Source organism: Nicotiana tabacum, chromosome 15 (assembly GCF_000715075.1).
Source record: "Nicotiana tabacum cultivar K326 chromosome 15, ASM71507v2, whole genome shotgun sequence".
Classification (NCBI taxonomy): domain Eukaryota; kingdom Viridiplantae; phylum Streptophyta; class Magnoliopsida; order Solanales; family Solanaceae; genus Nicotiana; species Nicotiana tabacum.
In genome coordinates, this window is record NC_134094.1 from 105761188 (window position 1) to 105782021 (window position 20834).

The following is a 20834-nucleotide window of genomic DNA, read 5'->3' on the forward strand; positions in this document are numbered from 1 at the left end:
ACTACATGATTAATTTTGAAACTAATACTTAATTAATTTGTTAAAATAGATATTCATTAATAGAAAATACTTTTAAAGTATTTATTGTACATTGTTAAGCATGAATAATTTAATTTTTAAAGGGAGAGTCAAAATTAGTTGTCAACAGATGCCCCTCTTTGACCGGAGACGATGAAAGAGTTTTCGGGCAAAGAAATTGAACCAAAGCCAATTCTTTCCCGACTTTAGGTATGCTTTGAAAGAATGGCATGAAAATTATGAATTAAGGAAGAATCTAGGAAGGTTTTAGGGATATTGGGCCGAATTATGGCTTTGAATTTCTTACATACATCGGGCTTAACGAGGATCAGGCATCATGTAGTTCTGGAGTATGGATTTTGAGGAAGTGACACTCACAGGAATTGCCCCGGTATCGTAGTGTGATGATACGGCGAGACAGAAGATTGGTCACTCATGATAGCTTGAATTTTGCGGCCTGATTTGAATGATTCAAAATTTGAGCTCGGTGGTCATCTTGAGCTGGGATTTTGAGCCCGCTATTGGGTTGGATGTCCCCATAGCATTATAGTTCGGTCTGATGCTAAGAAATAGTTCCATGTTGCGGTGTTTGTCCTGCAAAACAAAATAAAATACACGCATACCAATATATGGTAATGCAGTAGATGCGATGCAAATGATACAGGAATGATGATGCCTGGTTGCCGGGTTATGACTCGATTTGTTAGTCGGGTTCTGTACCGTTCCACAGCTGTCGGAGCATTTGAAAATTGTCTCCACTTGTTGGGAGAGATTGATTGGTAAAGTGTGTCTCTACTTGCTGGGAGAGCTTTGCACTGATAAATGTCTCCGCTTGTTGGGAGAGCTTGATTTGTAGAGTGCGTCTCCGCTTGTTGGGAGATCTTTGCACTAAAATGTAAAGTATTCTCCGCTCGGGAGCGATCAAAATCATGCCTAAAGTTGCACGAACAAAACGTTAAAACATTCAAAGTAATAGCGAAATGAAATATAAGCATGCCCGAGAGATACTCTTGACTGCAAAGCTGGGTTGCGGCCATCGATTGGCAGAACATTGGGGACGAGGATTGCGATTGTCTATTCCTATATCTGTGATTGATAGAGTGATGTTGCGGATTGCTTTTCATTGGCGAAGTTTGTAGTTTTCTATATACAGGGCTCCAGTTGGCGAGCCGACGTTCGATTTGTACATGTCAATCCCCGACCTCGGAGAGCGCGACCGGCACTCAACCGAGATAACCCGGCCAAGCAAGCCTATACAGTACCTTCTACTCGAACTCACTCATGAATAAAGAGAAGATCTATTTCATTAATTAGACAATGAGGAGGATCATGTGAACAACGCCAATTCAGTATCATTAGTTACATCATTTATATGTCTCAAAATACCTATATTTTCATAGTTTGAAGTGGAACATGTGGTACAAATACAACCTTACAAGTTTGACTCTCCCAACACCGACATACAACCTATACTATATCTACGGAGCCTCTAATAGATACAAAAGAGTAGTATGATAGTGACGGCAACAAGACCCCTACTATACTTCAAAACATAATACACGAGGAACAAAAGATACACGACCCCGAAATGAAGTGGGGCTCACTAAGTTAGCTGGAAGGAGGGTATACCACTATCACTGATCAAAACCGCCTGCTGTGGAACTACCTGCATCCATTAAAGATGCAGCACCCCCGGCAAAAGGGACGTTAATACATATGGAATAGTACTATTATAAATGAATAAACACCCTCTCAATGGAACAAATAAAAAAACAAGGAAGAAAAACCATAGAATCAATAGAAGCCTCAAAACATACCAAGACACCAAGTTTGGAGAAAGATAAGATTTAAAGTAAATTACATATTTTAGGTTGGGAGATCTTTAGCACCGATATACCACCATCACTTTAGCAAGAAGTTTGACCACGGACCGATCGGCTAGTCCATCTCACCCAAATACATCAACTATAATCACAATCATTATCAAAATCTCATTCATTATCTCAAGCACAACCACCACCATGTGTGCGACATGACATCCGATCTCAACTCGACTAGCTAGGTCGTCTCACCACAATGTCGTTTGGATACACATCACCCTTTGCTAGCAATAATATTATCCCATTTAAGGGCAATAATCTTATAACATCAATCTTATCCCAAACAAGGGGAATAATCACAACACACACCTACATCGACACATGTAGTTTCGGGGTTAGGTCATTTCAACCACCAGTAGACTTTCTAAATATCATGAGACATCTTTGTAAAGCCTGGGTGCATAGAATACCTAGAAGTGTGAGCCTCATTCATGATTCTTTCCCGAAGACCATCTACATTTGGAACACATAATCGCCCTTGGTACCTTAGTGTACCATCATCCATGCCAAGAGAAAAAGTCGTGGTCTTATGTTTATGTTTCCCCTCTTTCAACTGCATCAACAATGTATCGTTGTATTGCTTCTCCTTGACTTCCACAACAAGCGATGATTCAACCCTATTTTGCACAATCACCCCTCTTTCACTGGAGTTCGCAAGGCGAACTCCCAAACTAGCTAACCGATGAATCTCCTTGGCCAACGGCCTTTGATATGCATGTAAGTGAGCCAAGCTACCAAAAGATTTTCGGCTAAGAGCATCCACCACAACATTAGCCTTCCCCGGATGATATAGAATACTGACGTCGTAGTCCTTGAGTAACTCAAGCCATCTTCTCTGCCTCATATTCAATTCCATCTTCTTGAAAATGTATTGAAGGCTCTTATGGTCTGTGAATATATCCACATGGACCCCATACAAATAATGACGCCAAATCTTCAATGCAAATACCACTTCCGCAAGATCTAAGTCATGCGTTGGATAGTTCTTCTCATGATTCTTGAGTTGCCTAGAGGCATAAGCTATCACCTTGCCATGTTGCATTAATACACACCCAAGTTCGATCCGTGAAGCATCACAATATACCACAAACCCATTCGTACTCTCTGGTAGGGTCAATACCGGCGACGTAGTCAATATTGATTTCAACTCTTGGAAGCTTGTTTCACAAGCATCTGACCATTGGAACTTAACTCCCTTCTGAGTCAATTTAGTCAACGGAGAGGCAAGAGTAGAGAACCCTTCTACAAACTTCCTGTAATACCCAACTAAGCCCAAGAAACTACGAATCTCTGTTGGAATTGTATGTGTAGGCTAATTTTTCACATCTACAATCTTCTGAGTATCTACCTTAATTCCTTCTCTGGAGACGACATGAACAAGAATGTGATATATTCAAGCCAAAATTTACATTTCGGAAACTTTGCATACAACTTGTGCTGATACAGAGTCTGCAGAATTATCCTGAGATGATCGGCGTGGTCCTCTCTACTTCATGAATATACAAGAATATTGTCAATGAATACTATCATGAAGGAGTCAAGAAAAGGCTTGAAGAGACGATTCATAAAATCCATGGAAGCTGTCAGGGCATTTTTTAGGCCAAAGGAGATCACTAGAAACTCAAAGTGCCCATACCGGGTCCTAAAAGTTATTTTCGGAATATCGTGCTCCCCGATATTCAATTGGTGATACTCGAATCTTAAATCAATTTTGGAGAAGTACTTAGCACCCTACAATTGGTCAAACAGGTCATTTATCCTTGGCAGTGGGTACTTATTCTTGATCGTGACCTTGTTGAGCTGCCGATAGTCAATACACATTCTCAGAGACCCATCATTCTTCCTTACAAAGAGGACCGGTGCGCTCCAAGGCGACACACTCAACTAGATGAAACCCTTATCTAACAAATCCTTCGATTGTTCCTTTAGATCCTTTAACTCTTCCGGTGCCATTCTATAGGGTGGAATAGATATAGGCTGCGTGCCTTGCATCGTATCAATCCTAAAATCAATCTCTCTACCTGGTGGGATCTCAGGGAGCTCATCCAGAAAGATCTCCGGAAATGCATTCACAACTAGTACAGATCCAAGTGTAGGTGCCTCAGCATATTTTGTCCGTAACCCAGACCAAATGGTAAATACATCCATTGTTGATCATATTTGTGGCCTTAAGGTAAGAAAGAAACATACCCTTCAGCACCACATCATCCCCCTTCCATTCAATAACTGGCTTATTAGGAAATTCAAACCTAAGGGATATGGTTCGGCAATCTAGCTTAGTAAAACATGAATAAATCTAGTCCATCCCCATTATTACATCAAAATCAACCATCCCCAATTCAATGAGATTGGCTATGGTGTCCCGACCACGCACCATGACAGCATAATCCCTATAAACTCGTGCGGCCACAATAGACTCACCAACCAGAGTAGATACAGAGAACAGCTCATGAAGATGTTCTGGTTCTATCCTAAATTCCATAGCAACATAAGGAGTGACATAGGACAAAGTGGGATCGGGATCAATAAGAGCATATACATTATGAGTTTGGACAGTCAATATACTTGTGATAACATTCTAGAGTAGCCTTTGAAATCTAGCGATCCTTCATAGCATAAAAACAGATGGGTCCTCCCGAACTCTGTGTACCACCCCTAGCCGCACCACGCCATGCGTGTGCTGGAGTGCCTCGAGATGGAGGAGGTGATATGAATGTAGTAGCTGCAGGACTGGCTGGTTGTGTCGTACCCCTGCCCACACCCTAGCGGGATGAACGTCAATCCCTCTGGATGTGGCCTCTCAACCCACACCCTTAGCATATGGGTAGGTCCATGTAGCAGACCCCTAAGTGTATCTTCCCACACCTAGGGCATAGGGGTTTCCATTGCTGCTGGAATCTCCCACCAGGCCAACCCTACTGGTAGGATCATTTGTTTCCCTAGACGGGCCTAAAACGGCTCCACTGCTGCTGACTGGGCCCTGATGGTTGTGCGTTGACTGAAGACTGAGCAAAGTACATGGATGGCCCTGATGACCCTTCCCTAAATACCGAACTACAACCACCAATACCAGAAGAACCACCAAAGTTGCCCAGGGTCCGGTCCTGATTGCTACCCTCTCGCTCCATTCTATTCTTCAATTTGCGGTTCTCTGGTTCTTGCGAAAATGTGACCATCTTCCCATAGTTCATATCACAATTCAAGGAAGTTGTAGCGGACTCATTAATAACTAAGGGGCTGAGGCCCTACAGGAACCGGTGCACTCTAGCCTCTATAGTGGGCAACATGTAAATAACATGCTTGGACAGGCACGCGAATCTCATATAGTACTCCCACACACTCAGGCTACCTTGCCTCAGGCTCTCAAACTCGACGGCACTAGCCGCCTTAGTATTGGCAGGCAAGAAATGATCAATGAAGGCTTCGGCGAACTCACTCCACCTCGCTGAAGGGCTCCCCTCCTCACGGGACTCCTCCTACAGTTCAAACCAAGAATATACCACCTTTTTCAGGCGGTAGGAAGCTAACTCAGTAGAACGCATAACTCGAAGAGTCTTGTGTGTCTCATCAATGAAGTCCTAGGGGTCCTCCTCGGGATTAGTACCCGTGAATACTGGAGGATCTAACTGAAGAAACTTGTTCACTCTGGAACTAGCAGAATCCCCTGGTTGACTGGAAGAAGTAGGTGCAACATTTGATCTCTGGTTTGGGAAGCCACTATCTAAGCCAACATATGTATGGCTCCCATAAGATTCCCCTCAGAAACACCGGGACCGGGAGCTGGGGCTGGAGGTGGAACTAGAATATTAGTTGGAGGAATTGTTGAACCTTGAGTAGGAATAGGGATTGGTGGATTTTGAGCAGGAGTAGTAGAATCAGGTAGTGTAGTAGTTGGGGAAATATCATCACCTCTCGGGTGCTCACCCATATCATCAGGTATAGAATCAACTGCCACTCCTGGGGTGGCATTGGCTCCTTGGCTAGTTCTTGCCTTCTTTCTAGGTACCATATACTGAAAATTAGAGTAATGCACGAGTTAGAGGAGGAACAGTCTTACAATCAGCTCTATCGCACGATCTAGATCATCAAGGAAGGGTGTTATTCCTAAATGCCCAAGTAACCTCCCAATTATTGATGTGGGTAACAACAAACTGATAAGAAGGACTCTACTAGACATGGCTCTAAGACATCCTAGGACACTTTAAAACCATAGGCTCTGATACAGAGTTTGTCGCGCCCCGACCTCGGGGAGCGCGACTGGCGCTCAATCAAGATAACCCGGTCGAGCAAGCATTTACAATACCTTCTACCCGAACTCACTCATGAATAAAGAGAAGATTTATTTCATTAATTAGATAATGAGGATCATGTGAACAACGCAAATTTAGTATCATTAGTTACATCATTTATATGTCTCAAAATACCTACATTTTCATAGTTTGAAGTGTAACATGTGGTACAAATACAACCTTACAAGTTTGACTCTCCCGACACCAATATACAACCCACACTATGTCTACGGAGCCTCTAATAGATACAAAATAGTACGATGATAGTGCCGACAACAAGGCCCTGGTTATACCTCAAAACATAATACACGAGGAACAAAAGATACACGACCCCAAAATGAAGTGAGGCTCACCAAGTCAGCTGGGAAGAGGGTATATCGCTATCACTTATCAAAGCCGCCTGCTATGGAACCACCTGGATTCATTAAATATGCAGCGCCCCCGGTAAAAGGGATGTTAGTATATATGGAATAGTACTAGTATGAATGAATAAGCACCCTCTCAATGGAATGATTAATAAAATAAGGAAGAACAACCATAGAATCAATAGAAGCCTCAAACAATACCAAGACACCAAGTTGAGAGAAAGATAAGAATTAAAGCACAATCACCACTATTTGTGCGGCATGGCGTCCGATCTCGACCCTACCGGCTAGGCCATCTCACCACAATTCCGTATGGATCAACATCACCCTTTGCTAGAAATCATCTCATCCTATTTAAGGGGAATAATCTCATCATATCAATCTCATCCCAAACAAGGAGAATAATCACAATACACACCTACACCGGCATGTGTAGTTTCAGTGTTAGGTCATTTCAACCTGCCCCTCCTTAGTGACTAACGATACTCCTAATTGTTTATTATATAAAGGACTTTCAGTTTATTTCATAGTCTTTTGCTCATCTTTTCATCTCATTGGCACTAGTGGGCACAATTGTAATATCATTCTTGACACGTCGGTCATATCTCATATTTCATACTCACCCCTATTACTTTCAAGCATCATCATGGATTACAACAATAAAGCATCTCTAATCATGACCTTTAGTACACATATGAGTAAATAAGAGTCTTAGGCACCTTGGGTTTTCTGCCACAATTTGGCATAATAACTAGCATTTGAGACATAATTGAATTCATAATTATTTGACACATGGTCACATTTGAATACAATCAAGAAGGATAACATAATATGATAAGAGCATTTGGTATATATTTTCAATATATAACTTTTGACACAGAGTTTGTTTGGAATAGTCAAGTTTATAATAAACAACTCGGAACATGATACATACGATCTTGAGCCAGTCATAACTAAAACTTACGAGGACATCATGGATTCGATTTTACAAGAGGAGTTTAGCCAACATACCTCGCTTTGATATTCCTTAAGTTACTACAATATTCCAGAAATCTTAGCAACTTTGATCTATTTGTAAATATAGCAAAATCGAACACAAATTAGGAAGGTATTTGTGGTTTCAGCTCATTTGAGCATTTTAACAAACACTAGGTGGACACTATGATCTCAAGGTACTCCTATGGTGGATTCCTTCATCTCACAACCCAAAGTCTATGTGTTTAAGCTCAACAACCTTCCCACAAACCTTGATAGTACATTGATGGATAAATAACACTCTCACACCCAAGAATCACACTCCCCATTAACTATTTTCTACCCTAAACTCGAAATTGAAACTAGGGTATGGACCCTTACCTCTTGGATGAAGACCTTGTGAGTTTTCCTTGTGAATTCTCCAAGTCTTGAGCAAGGATTGATGAACAAATAGCTTAGGAATCCACCCTCATTCTAGACCACTTTCCTCTCTCTAAAATATCAAATAGGACCAGCCAAAATAAACCCTAAGTTGTTTTTGTAGAAATGGGATCAAGTTAAATTTTTCAAAACTTAAACTCTACGAAGCCGGGTCTGCGGTAGCAGAACGGACCACAAAACAAGTATGCGGCCCGAATAGGAGACCGCAGAAAGGGTCCCAAAAATTGGGCAGGGCTCGACAGGTCTGCGACATATCTGCAGTCACATAATGGACCGCAGAACCTCCTTCCGAAGTTTTCTCATATTGTATCTGTGATGGATTATGCAGCCTGCAAAATGGTTATACATTCCCATAATGGGCCGCATAATGGTCCTCAAAATTATTTCAAGTTCTGCTTCACTATGCGGTCGATCTACAGCCCACAAAGTGGTTCTACGGTCGCATAGCGGACCGCAAAAATGCCATGGTCTGCAAAATGATTCCTTCAAATCCCCGACGTACTGTACAACCCATGAAGTCCGTACTGCGGCGATTCTACATCCCTCAATTACATTACTTTACCTCGGCGCCACGAAACCCCGAGTATTAGGTGGAATTTTACGGGGCCTTACTGTACAATGCGCTTCGATTGATTGAGTTGACGGTTTGCTATATACAGGACCTCGATTGGTGAAGCCGACATGTGATTTGTACTAGGCGCTCCAATTGATTGAGTAGACAGCTTGCAATTTACAGATTTCTTTGTCAGTTGTCTGATTCTGAAGCACCTGCAGAGGATTCAAGAGTTAGCCTTAGTTGTTCTCAAAAATTTAAAGTAAAAGGAGGAGAGATAATCTTAGGCAAGTAGCAGGTCCGTCATTTGCCCCAGTGTGGTTCTAGTGATTCTTTACTCCTTATTGCCCCTGCACTCAAAGAAAACTTCTCAGTAGGGGGGAAGTTGGTTTGTGTTGGCCGTGATACTGATTTGCCCCAGCCTTCAACATGATTTCACCACGGAGTTCGGTAGGTGGAATAGATTACTTTATATACAGTTTTAGAAATTATTTCGAAAATACTTGTATCTTTTAAGGCAAATATTGTCGTTCCGGATTATGACATGTTATGAAAGGTTCTTTACACGCGAACTTATCTCTTCGAGAACTTCGTCCCATTGATGTTGATCTTTCATGGTGTCTTCTGACAACGAGTCTACTTGTTATTGCGACTGTATCCTAATTAAGGCTAATGCATTACAGAGGTTTCCTAAGGTTATGACCGAACCCTTTCAGGTTGTCTACGTATCCAAAATAAAATCAGGTCTGAACGTAGTTCGTAGGATAAAGATGAAATATGATAAAACGACTGTGCCTGACTTGGGCAGCCTATCTATCCAAAACGGAATCAGGTCGGAATGTAGTTCAATTACAATAGATACAAAATGACGAGATTAAGAAATGGAAATGGCCGAGTCTGACTCAGACAACCTACGTATCCAAATGGAATCAGGCCAAGACGTAGTTCAATTACAAAAGACGACTGAATTCGATGAGGATTTCCTATATATTCCTTTCTGAGGAAATCAAGTCGGCGTAGTTCCTGAACAACATACAAAAAATGACATTTGGTTTTTCTATTACAAGAGAAAGGGGGAGATAAATTGAACCATACGTGGGTTGCCTACATATCCTCCGTGGGAAGTCAGGTTGAACGTAATTCTGTTACATCAAAATCCTAACTCTATCTGTGTTCAGGCGTAATATTTCTTAATTGCGTCCAAGTTGATCGGCTTCGTGCTGACTCTTCCATCCATTTCTTCTAAGATTAGAGCTCAACCAGACAGTGCTCTACAAACCATGTAAGGACCTTGCTTGTTCAATGCCAACTTCCCTTTAGCTTCTTCATTGTGGGGAAAGATTTTCTTCAGTACCAACTGCCCCAGTGAGAACTGGCCAGGCTTAACTCTTTTGTTAAATGCACTAGCTATCCTGTTTTGGTATAGCTCGCTATGACATACTACATCCATTCTTTTCTCATCAATGAGCATGAGATGTTCTTTCCTGATGCGTATCCACTCTGCATCATCCATGTTTGCTTCTTCAATGACTCTTAATGATGGTATTTCGACTTCTGTGCGCATCACTGCTTCAGTTCCATATACCAACATGTACGGCGTTGCCCAAATAGATGTTCTCATGGTAGTCCGGTAACCTAATAAGGCAAAAGGTAACTTCTCGTGCCATTGTCTCTTGATATTCTTGTTAGCTGCCTCGACTACCCCATTCATTTGTGGTATGTAGGCTGTGGAATTACGGTGGACGATTCCGAACTTCTCGCAGATTTCTCTCGTGAGGTCACTATTAAGGTTAGTGGCATTGTCGATGATGGTGGACTCTGGCATCCCAAATTTGCAAACGATGTTGTTCGGGACAAAATCCACCACTACCTTCTTTATGACGGCCTTATAAGTAGATGCCTCGACCTATTTGGTCAAATAGTCGGTGGCTACAAATATAAAATGATGTATGTTTGACGCTGCAGGCTCTATGGGTCATATCACATCCATACCCTAGGCGGCGAAAGGCCAGGGTCAACCCATTACATTTAGCTGATTTGGTGGAACCCGGATGAAGTTTCTATGGATCTGGCACTGGTGACACTTCTGTATATAGAGGATGTTGTCGCTATCCATAGTCATCCAAAAGTATCTAACTCTCAAAATCTTCTTGGCTAACGTGAACCCATTCATGTAGGGCCCGCACTTTCCTGCATGTATTTCTTCCAACAGTCTGAAATCTTTGGCGGCGTCTACACATCTCAACAAATCTAAATCTGGGTTCCTCTTGTACAAGATTTTCTCATTGACGAAACAGTGGTTTGCCAACCTCCTGAGGACTCGATTTTGACCATTAGTAGCATTTTCTAGGTACTTCTGGGTCGCAAGGAACTTCTTGATGTCATGATACCAAGGTTTACCATCTGGTTCTTTATTCGCATGGAAGCAATGTGCATGTTGATCCTTGATTTCTATCTCAATTGGGTCGATGTAATTCTTGTTTGGATGCTGAATCATAGATGATAAGGTCGCAAGGGCATCGACGAACTCGTTCTAAATTCTGGGGACATGCCTGAACTCTATCTTTGTGAACTTCTTGCAAAACTCATTCACACAGTGCAGGTACGGCAATATCTTTTTATTCTTGGTTGATCATTCTCCTTGTACTTGGTGGATCAGCAAATCGGAATCTCATATGACCAAAAGTTCTTTGTTGTTCATGTCGACTACTATTCTGATTCCAAGGATGTATGCCTCGTATTCAGCCATATTATTGGTATAAGGGAATCTTATTTTTGTTGATGCTGAATAGTGTTGTCCAGATCCTGAAATCAGGACTGCCCCAATCCCGACCCCTTTGAAGTTTGTTGCTCCATCAAAAAACATCCTCCACCTAGGGTATAATTCTGCAATATCTTCCCCAGCAAATAGTATTTCTTCATCGGGGAAATACGTGGGAAGTGGTTCATAGTCCCCATCCACTTGATTCTCGGTGAGGTGGTCAACTAAATCCTGTCCTTTCTTCTGAGTTATGTACACAATGTCAAATTGGTTGAGAAGAATTTGCAATTTAGTTAGCTTTCCGGTAGGCATTGGCTTATGAAAAATGTACTTGAGTGGGTTGAACTGAGATATCAAATGTGTAGTGTATGCTGACAAGTAATGCCTTAGCTTCTGAGCAATCCAGATCAGAGAACAACAAGTTTGTTCTATCAAAGTGTACTTCGCCTCGTACGGTACAAACTTCTTACTTAAGTAGTAGATGGCCTGCTCTTTTCTCCCAGTTTTGTCGTGTTGCCCCAACACACAGTCGAAGGCATTGTCCAAGACTGACAAATAGAGCAACAATGGTTTCCTTGGTTCAGGGGGATCCAGCACTGGTGGGTTTGAAAGATACTCTTTAATTCTGTCGAACGCTTTCTGGAACTCCTCCGTCCATTTCGTGGCAGCATCCTTCTTCAGCAACTTACAAATGGGTTTGTAGATCACCGTGGACTGGGCTATGAAACAACTGATATAATTCAATCTTCCCAAGAAACTCATAACATCTTTCTTGCTCTTTGGTGGTGGTAATTCTTGGATGGCTTTGATTTTTGATGAGTCCAGTTCTATCCATTTCCTCCTTACAATAAAACCCAATAGTTTTCCAGCAAGGACTCTGAACGCGCACTTTGCTGGATTCAACTTCAAACTGTGCCTTCGTAGGCGTTAGAAATATTTCCTCAAGTCGTCCAAGTGCTCTGAACTCTTTCGAGATTTTATGATGACATCATCCACATATACGTCGATCTCCTTATGAATCATGTCTTGAAAGAGGGTCGTCATGGCCCTCATGTAGGTGGCGCCTACGTTCTTGAGACCGAACGGCATAACCAAGTAACAGTAAACTCCCCAAGGAGTGGTGAAAGCTGTCTTTCATGTGTCTTCCTCATGCATTAGGATTTGATGGTATCCAGTAAAACAATCCACAAACGAATGCAGTTCGTGCTTCGCACAGTTGTCGATGAGAATGTGGATATTTGGCAATGGGGAAATCGTCATTTGGGCTAGCTTTGTTAATATATCAGTAATACACACATATTCTAATCTTTCCGTCCTTTTTGAGCACTGGGAAGATGTTTTCCAACCAGCTTGGATAGTTGGTGACTCTTACTACATTTGCTTCTATTTGTTTGGTCACTTCTTCCTTTATCCTCAAACTTAAATCAGGTTTGAAATTCCTGGGCTTCTGCTTGACCGGAGGTCTGGTAGGGTCAGTGGGTAGTCGATGGGAGACAATGTCGGTTCTTAATCATGGAATATCATCATAGGACCATGCGAACATGTCAACGTATTGTCGGAGGAGCTCAATCATTTTTCCCTTCTACTCAGCTTCCAGGTGAATGTTGATTCTGGTTTCTTTCACGTCTTCTTTGCTTCCAAGATTGACTATTTTTGTTTCTTCAAGGTTGGGCTTCTTCTGACTCTCTAGATGTTCGATCTCCTATGGGAGATTGTCTGGAATCATACTCTCGTCATATTCCTTGTAATCCAGATCATTACGCTCAGCGATTTCGTTGCATGTCATAATTGCAGAACGCGGTCTTTTATCGGCTTGATTACTGAAAAGAAAAGCTAGGTATAAATAAAGCAGTAAAATAGAGTTGTGATATTTAGGAAAATGAATCTTTTTTATTTCATCAAAAGGGGAATGCTGTAAGCGTTCACAAGAGGCAAATGACAATAAGGTATAGACGCGGAACATGCCTCAATTGACTGTGCTCTTTCAAAAGAAAACTTTTACAGTTCCATAATACCAAGACTCCTGACGAACCAAAGATGGACTGGTTGTCCAATTCTGCAGCTCTTCTCCTGGTTCTGGATCCCTGATAGTCGGTGTCTTAAGGTCAGTTCCTTCACAGCACTCTTCAATCATATTCACGAGCAACTTCCCCACCCCATCGATGATATCATTTTTGGGTGTTGAACTCTGTCAGAAACTTGCAACATGCTCTGACACAAAAACCTTTTTCTCGAAGCTAACGGTGCGAGCTTTCCCTTCTGGAGGCTGATATCCTATGCCAACCCTTCCTTTCTACCCAAGGTGTTCGATTGGCTCTATGATCCCATCTAACTTGGCTCCCAACCTTGTTCATTGCCTATATCCATATTTCATCATCTCTCTCATGCCATCATGGATCTGTATGGCGATTGCTTTCCCAAATTATGTTTAGTGCTCTCTTCCTCAGTAGTCTGCATGATTTCTATAGTGTGGAAGGCGTCTCTACCTATCCCATCAATGAATAGGATATCATACTCCAAATAGGCGAAGTGACCCCACTCGCCGTAGACCACGATCTCCTAGCATCCCCGCTCAAATTTTATGCATTGGTGCAACGTAAATGGTACGGCCCTGCCATATGTATCCAGGGCCTGCCTAGCAGCAAATTGTAAGAAGAGGAGATGACCATCAATTGAAATAATATTGGAAAGTCAATCGGCCCGATTTGCAAGGGTAAATAAATTTCTCCAATAACGTCCTTTTGCGAATCGTCAAAGGCTCTCACCCTTACGTGGATTTCCTTGACCTCCCTCGAATGAATTCCCAACTCTCACAGGGTGGAGAGTGGGCAAATGTTGACTCCTAATGCTCCATCAATCATCACTCGAGATATCACTTTGTCCCCACATTTGACAATGATGTGAAGAGCCTTGTTGTGACTTGCCCCTTCGACATGAAGTTCTTCTCTTATGAAAGGGATCATGTTTTCTTCTACCATTTTTCCGATTGTCGCGGCCAATGCCTCGCTAGTGATGTTACTTGGTACGCTTACCCTACTTAGCACTTTCAACAAAGCGTCCTTATGGCTATCCTAACTCATCAATATATCCATGATGGATATTTGTGCTAGATTTCTTTTCAACTATTCTTCCACGGAATACTCTTTGCTTGACATTCTCTTCCAGAACTCAGCAGCTTCTGGGTCCATTATGTTCCTCTTTGGAAATTATTCTCTCCCCGAATTTCCTCGATTGACCTCTTTAAGGGCGTAGCATCTCCCAGACCTAGTCATACTATGGGCTGCGGCAGAGCCTATCATTTTGGCCTTTCCCTTTTGCTGATAGGTCCATGCGATGGTTTGGTATTCCTGATCTTCTTCACCCTGAGTAGCATCGGCTGGTTTCTGCAGATAAGTTTGAACTATCACTGTAGGATTTAGTTGTACTGTAATGATAGGAGCCTTTTGAGGAGGGATTCTTGCGGCTTCTGCATTTACGATATTGACCATTGTTCCCTTCATGTCATATTCTTCATCTAATGTGTTCATATTAGCTCCCTAGTTTCGATGATTTAGCAATGGGTTTAGATTTACATTAGGTGGTGCTGGAGTGAACTGGATATCTCCGCTCTTGATCAAGGTTTCAATTTCATTTTTCAACTTAAAACAATCTCCAGTATCGTGCCCAGGTACATTGGAATGATACACGCATCTCTTAATGGCATCAAAATATTTGGAGGGATGTTCAAGAACCCTTTCCTCGATTGGGTGTATCAATCCTGCTCTTCTCAACCTTTCAAATAATTGGGCCGGAGTCTCAGCAATCATGGTTTATGTTCTAGGACCCCTTTCTTCAAAGTTGGGACGAGGACGTAGTGCATACACATGTCGGTTTTAGTGAGTAGTGGTTTGAACAAGAGCATATGACCGTTGTGGGTTTTGGTTATTGTTGGCTCGAGAAGGGTTGTATTGTGGTTGAGGGTGGTAGTATAGTTGGGTATTATAGATTGGATCGTAAGTGGGTGGTGTGCTTCCATGAGATGGGTTAGTTTGATAGTAGGGGACGACTGCTGAGACCTCCTCTTTCTTTTTCCTTCCGCTACCGATCGATCCTGACTGGATGGCCTTGCTGGCTGCTTGCAGTGCTGCCATAGATTGAACCTTACCAGATTTTATGCTCTCTTCTAAGTAATCTCCCATATTAACCATCTCGAGGAACTTTTGACCCATCATTCCCATCATATTTTCAAAGTATATTCCCTCTTGGTCTCAGATGAAGTACTTGGTTAGTTCGCTGTCGTCCAGCGGTGGTTGCGCCCAGGTAGCCTCTGTCCTCCACCGTCTTACATATTCTTGAAATGACTCAGATGGTTTTTTCTGCAGGTTCACCAGCGCGAATCGGTCAGGAGTGATCTTTGTATTAAATCGAAAACGGTTCGTGAAGTCCTCCACCATATCTTGCCAAGTTCTCCAATTTCACGGGTCCTGTCGGGTATACCAGGTGAGTGCTTCTCCCATCAGACTCCTTATAAATAATTTCATCCTTAGTTTCTCATTTCTTCCCACTCCTACCAACCTGTCACAAATTTCTCATTTGTACCCTACTGGCATATCCACATCCAGGTGAATACACAGGTCCTCATAGTCCAGGCTTTTACTTCCTCGAGCAACTTGGAGACTCTTCATTTTCCTTCTCAATATTTGCAATTGCTCAGATACCGATGATTCTTCCTTACGCCTGGCCTCTCTCTCCATCTCGGCGTACTGATCGATTTCATATGGCACCCTGACCGTGACAGGTGCTGTAAAGGTAGGTTTGGTAACGGCATATATAGGGGGAACGTACCACTCGTGAGTAGCCGCATGTGCCACAATTATGTGATGGTTGTTTGTGAAAATGACTCCGTCACGAAGAGGGGTAGTTGCATTAGTGGTAATAGGCGGTTTCTGCGATATTTAAGGATATTTTGGTACATAGGGAGTGTGAATAGGGGGATTTGGTAGGTTAGCGGGTGTTACTGGAGGTATAACTTGAGTGGTGGGGGTTGAGGTTGGAGTGTTGTTGTTTTGGCGCGATGTTGAAGGAAAATGATTTGGGAGTGAATCCAAAGAAGGGAATCTGGGTGGTTGAGGAAGCGTTGTCACGACCAGGTGCGCCAATTCTCTGATATGATGTACCTCTTATCTTAAGGATTTCATTTCCTAGGCCATCCTGGCCACGTGCTCATCATTCCTAGTACTATCATTTTCCCCCGATCGCCCCGGGCTGTCTGCTACGACTATAGCATGTTCAGTTGGGTCTTCTACAGTTGACATCTTTCCCTTAGACCTTAGATTGTATGGTAGCTCTACCAGTTTTAGTCGACGCAAACCAACTTTTTTTATTTATTTTTGGGGGGTAATAATAAATCAAAAGAATAATAAAAAGAAGAGAAAAGAAAAGAAAAAAGAGTAAGTGTCAGTTTCTTCATTTATGCGAGCAGGAAATCACATAGAGCAGATAATTCGTGCATTACTGCTAACGTGTTCCTAAAATTCGCGGGTACCTCTCATTGCCAGAGGTAGGCCTAATTCACGGATGTTTGACAGACATTTAAACTTGACACATTTAGATCCGAAGCAATTTGTTTTCATTGATAATTTGGATTGATATAAGTGGGAACACGGATTACACCATAGAGTTGCCTGGGCTTAGACAGTTTTCCCTTTTGAAAAGTAAAAGAGAGAAGTGGGATAAAGGTACAAATTAGGAAAATGAGGGAAAATCAACCAATTCTAATAACCATCCCCTGAGTCGCTTCATGTACACGTCTCTTGTTCTGGCTCCTCTTTTGGATCCTCCTCGTGGTCTTCCTCAAATTCTTGCTCATCATCATTGAATTCAGACTCCTCTTTCGGATCTTCTTCTGGTTCTGTGCTTGGCACTATCTGGATCATTCTACTACCCGATCATCCTCTTCAGGTGGTGATAACATATGGTCAATGGATCCCGAGACCACTTGATGCATTGATGTGGTCACAAGATCGTGTGGTAGGATCTCATGTTAAATCTACAAAGCAACCACCATATCTTCTAACCAATCTATACCCTCTCTGCTGGGGCGGGCCAGTTCTTCTTCTTTGTTAATCCAGACGTAGTACTCAGGGGTGCACCATGAATTTTGACCCATAGGCATTGTTACCAGGTCGTTCCACTCTTCTTGTAGTTTCCTTATCCTGAGAATTAGAATCTGGCCATTGTAGTCATCCTCGTATAGCGCCATCCTTGTCCACAAAGGCATATCTTGGATCATACCAAATTGTTTAAGGACCCACAGAGGTGAGTATGGTTGAATGCCTTTTAATTCGATCAACTCAATGAAGTACTTTTGGGGAGTCCTTAACAATGCTCTCCCACCCAACCAAGAGAGTTTCTATTTGATCCATTCTCCTATCAGATTGGTTAGTGTTTCCCTCCATTCTTCTTGCCCATGTAGGGAGATCCAGTGCCCCATTATTTCATTGTGGCCGTGGATCATATTGTTGACACCCACGAAGTAGTCAATAGTAGCCTCCCGTTGGAAAAAATGTTCAGTAGCCCAAATCTACAGCAGCAAGTTGCATCCTTTGAAAAAATCGTATCCTCTTGCACAGGCAGATAAAGCCCTTAGCATCTCGGCTAACACCATCAACACCAAGGTAGCTTGACGATTGTCGCGGAAGGTTGCTAGGACCACTAGTAACAAGTTGATGTTGATACGGCACCTTCGCTGTGGGAAGACCAATTATCCCAGCAATGTCATTGCAAAAATGATAGTACCGAGGCTCTCCCATGTCGCCTGGTCACATTGAAACTCCCTAGAATAACATTCGTAGCTTTCACGATGCCCAAACCTGTCGATAATTGGTTGAGGCTCACCCACCGATCCCCGATACTTCTGAGACTTCTGCTTGGTGAGACCTAGAACATCCAAGATCTGATAACCGGGCATAGTAACTGGAGGCACTGCCTTTCTTCCATTAAATGGCAGCTCCGAAAAACTTGTGACTTCCTCTAATGTTGGTACCAGCTCACAGTTGGCAAATTTGAATACCACTTTAGTCCCAAAATTCTATCAATAGGGGAGTGAGCACCATGTCTGCTCGGATGTTCATCAATGTCGTTAATGCTCCTAGGTGCGTCCGAACTTCGTCTCCGTGTTCCCGACAAATATTCTTTCACCATTGTTTCAGCTTATGTGGTGCTCCCATTACTATGCTAATTTAAGGGGTGTTCTGGTTGATTTCCATTTTCTGAGGTGGGTAAAAGAAAAATATTTTGGTAAGTGTTTGCTTCACATCCGTAAGTGTCTTATCATGTTTGTTTGTCTTTCCATAGAAATTATATTGTTGGGTACATGACCCGTTGACATCAAGGTGGCTTTCCTAATTGTGTGTTGGTGCCTGGGACCAACCCACCTAAGGTTTATGCAGTATGACCTATTTTACTAGAGTAAAGTGTTTCCTACTTTTGAATTGGACTGAGAACTGCGAGAAATTATGTCAGTTGACCTGACAAAGCCATTCTCTGAAACTAGAGAGTTTTGAAAAGAAGGTTCGGAGGGGTGTAAAAGACAACCATCGCGTGCCATTGTGCGTGATAGTGTACGGCCAAAACTTGATTGGAAGAGATGTGATGACAGTGTATATAAAGCAGTAACAAAAAAGGGTGTGGCAGCAATAAGCAGGGTGATCATAGAGAGCAGATAATTGTGATGAACAGTAACAAATAAGGCATGTAAGTATGTAATTATAATTTCGATTATAATAAAAGCAGAGTACAAATAAATGCAAAAGCCAAATTAGGCTAAATATGCTAAGGAAAGTACCTAAGTGTGTATCCCCAGCAGAGTCGCCATGTTGTTGCACCCTATTTTGCACTAGTCAAGACAGGATTCAACTTGTGATTTCTCTGTTGTTAATAAAAGAGAGTCCCCACCTAATATTTAAAGGTATACTAGGGTACCTATTTAATTACTAAGTTGTGTTCTTTATTAGTCTGCTAACCAATGAGATTATAGGTAAGGGTTCGTATTCTTCTAAGAGATCGGTGCTAGGCACCCGTTAAAATCTACCTAAGGTAGATCCATAGGATTTAGACTAAGTTTGGGATAAATTATTTTATAAAAGGCTTTGACTAATGATAAGGAATGCTGCTTAATGTATACCTAAGTTGTTTAAGGCTTGCCTAAGGTCATATGATACTAAAGCATGAAAGAAAAGCATGTTTTTTAATATATGAGTGTTATATACATGAGAGATAGAATAACAAAAAAGATATAACAAATACAACTAACATTAAACTAATAGAAGCAATAAACTAAATTAACGAGACAGTAATAATGATAAAGGAGTTGAGGGAAAGAGGACAGGACTCTGTGATTGCGCCTTAAGAAGGTAGGCCCAGTAGTAAAGAAACACGAACACAACTGACTTTGGACTTATGGACGAGATGGAATAAGGCTGGAATTGGGCCTGAGTTTATCAAGAACTCAGAGGCCCAAACATATGTACATGTCAAAAAAATAAGAAATTCATTAGACATATATCCAATATATATTTAGCATATTCTAAATACAAATCATACTTTGATGTTCATGACAAATAAACAAATAGATAACTAAAGCAAGAACAAAATTAATAAGGTAGAGGAAATTATATATTAAATGTGATGCCTTTACTTAGCAAATAATTCACATTGGAAACCTGTCATTGTCATTAAATACTAAACCCTTAAAGAATTGAATGTGTTAATGAATTAAGAGCTAAGGAGGGAACCCCACTCGAGGCCCTTTCAATGCAAACTAAGTACTAAACCATTACTCACCACAATATATATATATATATATATATATATATATATATATATATATATATATATATATAGACACACACACACACACACACACACACACACACACACACACACTTTCCTCTTAATGAAACTAACACCAGAGAATACATATTTGCTTTTAATACTAAATAGGGGACACATATCAAGGAAACCTAAAGGGGGGCTGAGTTTCAGAATACACATAGATAAAAAGAGGTTATATAATCACACCACTGCAGGAATGAATCATTAAGGCATAAAATATTCAAACAGGTATTGATAACGTTACTTTGAACCTTAAAGACGTCGAGGCAGATTGAAACCAACAATCATAATTAGCCATTGTAACAGTCATAATTAGCCATTGTTACAGAGAGTTTATCAAGGTCATGAAGTTAATCTCTCATCATGACTACAAATTCATAGGTTCAAAACATGGGACCCCTAAGGTCTAAAAGGGTCATGCTTCTAACAGTATTAGCAAATCATCATGTTCAAACAATATCAACAAATGGACTTCATGAGGTTTGAGAATCAGAGATTCAGTTTTAGGTTAATAATAGGGAGAAGGGCAGAGCACAATTATAGACAGAACATGGTGTTGTAGAGTCAAATAGAGATGCTTGCAAAATTTAATCAACTACACATAGGTAAGGTGAGTGAGACAGTAATCTCATATAAGTAGGGGAACTATGAACATTACAAAACCAATTACATAACCAG

The 20834-nt window shown here is 41.6% G+C and overlaps 1 protein-coding gene across 1 annotated transcript; it reads right to left on the reverse strand.

Moving 5' to 3' along the window:
- Window positions 1-5619: 5619 nt before the first annotated feature.
- Window positions 5620-11018, reverse strand: LOC142169776 (uncharacterized). Its single transcript, XM_075231682.1, has 3 exons — window positions 10548-11018; window positions 9801-10427; window positions 5620-5910 (listed from the first exon to the last, which is right to left on the reverse strand). The coding sequence occupies exons 1-3, from the start codon at window positions 11016-11018 to the stop codon at window positions 5620-5622; spliced, it is 1389 nt and encodes a 462-aa protein (XP_075087783.1).
- Window positions 11019-20834: the final 9816 nt, after the last annotated feature.

Excerpts from the sequence above, each read along its gene's own strand:
- LOC142169776 (XM_075231682.1), bottom strand. The coding sequence starts at position 11,018 with ATGATTCAGCATCCAAACAAGAATTACATCGACCCAATTGAGATAGAA. Across the intron at positions 10,428-10,547 it reads TTCCACCAAATCAGCTAAAT|GTCGAGGCATCTACTTATAA; the intron begins GTAATGGGTTGA and ends TTGACCAAATAG. Across the intron at positions 5,911-9,800 it reads ACAAGCAAGGTCCTTACATG|TATATGGTACCTAGAAAGAA; the intron begins GTTTGTAGAGCA and ends TCTAATTTTCAG.